Source organism: Pteropus vampyrus, unplaced genomic scaffold (genome assembly GCF_000151845.1).
Source record: "Pteropus vampyrus isolate Shadow unplaced genomic scaffold, Pvam_2.0 Scaffold51, whole genome shotgun sequence".
Classification (NCBI taxonomy): domain Eukaryota; kingdom Metazoa; phylum Chordata; class Mammalia; order Chiroptera; family Pteropodidae; genus Pteropus; species Pteropus vampyrus.
Genome location: NW_011888832.1, coordinates 3,379,859 through 3,386,042, shown reverse-complemented (window position 1 = coordinate 3,386,042; position 6,184 = coordinate 3,379,859). Strand labels below are relative to the sequence as shown.

The 6,184-nt window shown below is 32.0% G+C and overlaps 1 protein-coding gene across 13 annotated transcripts in view; it reads left to right on the top strand.

The window, feature by feature from the left end:
- CHD9 (chromodomain helicase DNA binding protein 9) overlaps nucleotides 1–6,184 on the top strand; it is a 168,005-nt gene that overhangs the window by 111,455 nt on the left and 50,366 nt on the right. For all 13 annotated transcript variants that reach the window (XM_023530646.1, XM_023530645.1, XM_011360141.2 and 10 more), the window contains 5 exons: nucleotides 90–266; nucleotides 1,558–1,701; nucleotides 1,812–2,067; nucleotides 3,168–3,378; nucleotides 5,297–5,492. In XM_023530646.1, coding sequence (XP_023386414.1) covers nucleotides 90–266; nucleotides 1,558–1,701; nucleotides 1,812–2,067; nucleotides 3,168–3,378; nucleotides 5,297–5,492 — 984 coding nt within the window. The remainder of the gene's footprint in view (nucleotides 1–89; nucleotides 267–1,557; nucleotides 1,702–1,811; nucleotides 2,068–3,167; nucleotides 3,379–5,296; nucleotides 5,493–6,184) is intronic.

Genomic DNA, 6,184 nt, shown 5'->3' with positions numbered 1-6,184 from the left:
TCATTGGATGTATTTTTATGTTATTTGACAAGAATTAAAAATTACAGTCAAGATATTCTAGCAAATTATTGTATTTGATAAATTTATAGGGGCATATTATTCGAGGAGCTTATAGATTCCAAGCCATCATCACCACTTTTGAAATGATTCTTGGAGGCTGTGGAGAGCTTAATGCAATTGAATGGCGATGTGTGATCATTGATGAAGCACATAGGTTAAAAAATAAAAATTGTAAACTTCTAGAAGGTCTCAAACTCATGAATCTGGTAAGTAATATTATTATTACTTCAGTTTCTTAGCTATGTAGTAAAAGATCAGATAGACTCAGCTAATTCTAAAAACTTAACGTCTTTTAAAGTTTTAAAGTATAAATATATCTGATTGCTATCTGTGGTGATTGAGTTTTTTTGCTATAATTAGTAAGGGAAAAAAATCTCATCTGTTTTCTAAGACTTAACATTTTTTAGTCCTTTCCCCCAAAAGACTTAAGTAATTAACTTCTAGAATGAAAAAAAGAGAAACCTGTAGAATGTATTGAAAAGAAAATATAAGTTTTAAGCCCTTAATAAAAGGATCTTTCACCAAAGTTATAATATTATTCAGATCATTTGTAATAGAGGGATAACGTTCCTACGGAATTCTACATGCTTAGTATATGTTGGTTATAACTAATAAATAGGATTTTTAAGTCATCCTCTTAGTGTGCATACTTCTTTCAAATCAAAGCTGTTTGGCCTTTTTTTAAGTTTTGATTTAAGTAAGATCACATAATTAGTGCATGAACAGATAAATATACAGAAGTACATATGGTAAACAGTAAAGTGCTCCTTTTTACTAGCTCTCCATCCATTCCCACCCCCAGTTCCATTACTTTTTACAGCTTGGTGTAAATCTTTCTAGACCTTTTACTAGCACTGTACATATCCAGATGTACAGATTCATATACAAATATTTAGCTAAGGAATTTATAGCTACTGTCAAGTCAAATTTTAAATTATTTTTACTATTATCATTAAAAATAGTCTTTCTTTTACTGTGATGTTTAATTTGTAATTCAGTTCTAGTTTCGAAGCATCTTTCAATCAGCCTTTTACATTGTTGGATTGTAGCCTTAATGATTTGAGAATTTATTCTTGTCTGAAAATCTAACGGTTATCATCCAAGTTATAAGGAATGAGCACAGTTTTGTATACAAGTTACGAGACCACGGATGGTTGAGTACAAAAGAAAGAAATACCCTCTTTGTTCTTAAAATGCTAGTTTCATTGAGAAAGTCAAAAATGTGCTTCTTAATTATTTAGAACTTTACTTTAAAAGCATGAATAGGTGGAAATATGGGGAGCGAGGTATTATGATAATGATACAGAATTTATAAAAAAATGATTGAGAAATAAATTAATGAAGATTTGTTAGTAGAGATTATTTTGAGTTGACTCCTGAAAATTTTGGTTGGAAAAATATTTGCTTTTCCAAATCTGAACATATGATAACCTCTGTCAATTTTCGTATTATTTTTGTATGGTGGTGTTTGATGTGAGTTATTCTTACCTTATATAGGAACACAAGGTGCTTTTGACTGGCACACCTCTCCAAAATACAGTTGAAGAACTATTCAGTCTTCTTCACTTTCTAGAACCCTTAAGGTTTCCTTCTGAATCAACATTTATGCAAGAGTTTGGGGATCTGAAAACAGAGGAGCAGGTATACTTTTGATCTTTGTGAATAAGTACATCAGCTCTTTTATCATTGTAATTATGTGCATGGAATTGAATGTGTTATGTATCTCTCTCTTTTCATCATTTTTTATGCAGGTGCAGAAACTTCAGGCTATCCTGAAACCAATGATGTTGAGACGATTGAAAGAAGATGTAGAAAAGAAGTTGGCCCCTAAGGAAGAAACCATCATCGAAGTAGAACTTACCAACATTCAAAAGAAATACTACCGGGCTATTTTGGAGAAGAACTTTTCATTTTTATCCAAAGGAGCAGGGCAGACTAATGTGCCTAACTTGGTCAACACCATGATGGAGCTCAGGAAGTGCTGTAATCATCCATATCTTATCAAAGGTAGCTGAAAAGGGTGGCCCACGAATACTTGTTTCTTTCAACAAATACTTATGGGTAAAAAAAAAAGTGCCATTTGTGCACCTGGGTTGGCTGGTACAAGGAAAGGCAATGATCCTGTAACTTCACTCTCGTGTTGGGGAGATTACAGGTGGTTCAGACTCGGGAGTAGTCTGCGCTACTTCAGTACCAGGGTCCCGTGGTAAAATGCCAGGTTATGAGAGCAAGGGTAGTGTTTAGTCTAATGTGGACTGGAATTTCTCTTCAGGCACAAAGACAGCAAAGCCCATCTTCGGGCCTCTGCATTTACATTTTTTTTTCTGGTTTCTTTCCAGTCTAGGTAGCCCAGTTGATGTCTCTCAATTTTTGTGCTGTGATGTTACTTTTTAAGGTCATGTCAGGTTCTCTATTAGCCTTCTCTCTGTATAACGTTTGGGTCTTTTCATTATTTCTGGGAATATATTCCCCATCTCACTTCATCCAAGAAAAGTTATTTCCTAGCCTGGTAATTCAGTCACTCGCAGTCCTGGTATTCTTTATGACCAGGCAGGCGGAGGGAAGGCAGAGAGCCTTTAGGGCTGATGTAGACTCTCCAGAGGAAGTGACTGACAGCCTGACTTCTCTTTTAGTTTTCAGCGTTTCCTTGTTTTGATGGCCAGCAGGATGCCCATAGACAAATCCACATTCATTATGATAGCCCTTCAGTCAAGATCTGTGTTACACCAATGTTTAAATATTAGATGTTTGTTTAAAAATGTGCATGTTTATGTACCTAAGTTAGGACCATATTTTTATTCTTTTCCTGATATCATTCATTAAACGTTTAGCGAACATAAGTTTACATAAGGCGTTAGGCCAATTTGTCTGGGTAGGTGAAAAGATGCCTGAGACATGGCCCATATCCTCAATGAATTAAACTTAGGCGTTAGTGAGGATTTAGCCACAGACATAAATCATTCTAATAAAAGTAATTTACCTGCTATCAAAATTTTAATTCGTTGCAGAAACATAGAGGAGCACTAATTCTGATTTTTGAGGAAAACAAAAGTAATTGGGAGTTGCCTGCATTTGCTCATTAATGCTGTTTTATATTTCTTTGACAGGTGCTGAGGAGAAAATACTTGGAGAATTTAGAGATACATATAATCCAGCTGCTTCTGATTTTCATCTTCAAGCAATGATCCAGTCTGCTGGAAAACTGGTCCTTATTGATAAATTACTTCCCAAAATGAAAGCAGGAGGTCATAAAGTGCTCATCTTCTCTCAGATGGTACGCTGCCTTGACATCCTGGAGGATTACCTCATACATAAAAGGTAAGGCATATAATTCATCTACTGAATTGTACTATGAAACATGCCAAGTATATGTCATTAAGGTGTATGCAGAGCTGTGCACTAACCCAACTTTATTCACATCTTTCTCTTTATCTAGCTAAGAATCCATTCAGATCTATGAGTACAGATTGCTTAGGATTATGTGTCAGGTGTTTTCTTAACCTACTTGTGTTGCAATAGTAGGCGGGGCTAAGGAGACTGAATTAAGAAAACTTTGCAAACTGAGGGTATTTGACTAAGGAATGGGTTTATTAGTGCACATTTTACTGGATTTGTAAACTTTGTTGTAATGACATTTTAAACAGAATTATAACCATTTTCAAAGTAGAAAAAAATGATTCAAGATCCTTTCTGTTTTCATTGTTATAATTAGAACCAGAACTTACTCTACTTTGATTCTTTTAGTCTTTTCTGATTTGTTAACGTTGGGTTTTGTTTTTGATTCTTTTTGTGCATGACAGTCCTAAATATTGTCTAGTCAGTATTTAGATAAATATGATATTTATCAGAATTAGTGGTCTAATCAGATATCAACATATTTATATAAAAGAGAATTTGAAGATGCAGCTGTAAATTTTAGCTCAATGGATTTTGACCATTGTAGCTAAGTAAAGGTCTATACTTATTTCTATTTTCAAAGATTATATAGTTTATTTTTATTTTTTATTTTAATTCTAGTTTGTTTTCAGTTTTAGTATTCCATTACTTTAGTCTCATTCCAAAAGGTGTATTATTCTCAATTTTATACTGTATAGAAGGAAGATCAAATTTGCAATATTATTAAAAATAGCCGTTTTTACATTTTCTTAATCTCTTTATACAAATAATTTTTTTTCCTTTTTATTTTTCAATTAGGGTTGATATTCATTATTATATTAGTTTCAGGTGTACATCATAGTGTTAGACATTTATACAATTTACGAAGTGATCCCCCCAATTAGTCTGGCACTCACATGGAACTATGCATAGTTATTACATTATATTGACTATATATCCTATGCTGTACTTTACATCCCTTGACTTATTTTGTAATTACTGATTCGTACTTCTTTTTTTAATGGATTTTTAATTTTTCACTTATAGTTGGCATATACACACAGATTTATAAGATAAAGATAGATTTTCATTATGATGAATTTCATAGAAAAACCCAAATTCCTTTCATTTCAAAAGTAGCAATACTAAAAGTCATAGCCCTGTTTTCCAGGTACTAGAGACAACAGTGTAGCTGCTGCTGAGACTTTAGTAATTAATATGTAGCAGGCGGTATCTTGAACCACAAGATGTGTGGCAAATGTCCCTTGTATTCCTCTTCTAGTTCCTGAATTTTTATATATTTCATTTTTATTGATGACTAACAGTTTTTGAGTTTTACGTTAAATGACAGAGGATTTTAAAGAAGTTGAAATTGCTTGACACCAATGACTTTAAGTAAATAGCCCTTGGTAGATTTATAGTTTACAATCAAGCATATCATTTGAAGAGGGTAAAATGATTGAGACAGAGAGAAAGGTTTGTAGGTTTTCTGTATAAAGGTTTATGAAAGTCTTTGCTTCTTTTAAAAAAAAAAAAAAAAGTAACCTATTATGAGATCAGCCAAGTAGTTTTATGGACTGTTTTTTTTGTTTTGTTTTGCTTTTTAAATTTTAACTTCCAAAAATGATATTCATTATAATGACATTTTACCTATATATCAGGAATGGACAGATTTTGTACTTTTATATTTTTATTTCCTCCTTAGGACCAACGGTGAGAACTGCGAATCATACAATATAGTCGCTGTAGTATTGCCTCTTAGTTTTATAATAAACGTAATGTTGCAGGAAAACAGCCTTTTGATAAATGTATCATTTTCAACATATCCCTCTATCTAAATTTATTGCATTTCATTTAATAGATATTTGTATGAGCGAATTGATGGAAGAGTCAGAGGGAATCTTCGACAAGCTGCTATAGATCGATTTAGTAAACCTGATTCAGATCGATTTGTTTTTCTTCTGTGTACCCGAGCTGGTGGATTGGGCATCAACTTAACTGCAGCTGATACATGTATAATTTTCGATTCAGATTGGAATCCTCAGAATGATCTTCAGGTAAATAAATTATTTGGCTAAGAGAATTAAACTTATTTTGAAATTTTTATAACTATTTTTGATTGCATACCACTTTTATTTTTATCTGAACAAGTTAACATGTACATTTCCCTAAAAATTACCCGTGACAAATAAAATAGGTGAAATTATTTTAATGTAATGATAATATACTTATTTACATAATATATCTTACTACTTAAAGGGTTTACCTACTTGAGTACAGCATTTAATTGTTTAAAGTATATTATGTGAAGTATATTCGAGAAAGTCCTAAGTTTAAGGAATAATTTATTTTTAATAAATAAAATTTTCGGAGTTTTATTTCCTTAAAAATAAATGCTTATCCTTATTTCATCTTTTTGAGCATTGTATAGTATGCATATAATCAAGCCATAACAGAGTATGCTTTTAAGGAAATAATACAGAAAATGAAAGTATTCATACAAGTTAAGACAGAACTTAGAATTCACAGAAGCTCAGGAATATTAATTAGAGTGATCAAAAAGAGTCACAGTTTGCAGAAGATAAGCAGTCTAGGAAAGATATATCTAGATAAAGTATATGAAATTCTTTTATTGTCCATGATAGTCTTAATTGTATTTGAAATTAATATTTTTACTTTAAATAGATATAACACCAAATATAGTAAATTGTTACAAAATTATACCTGGCTTAATAAGATATAAGGTTTT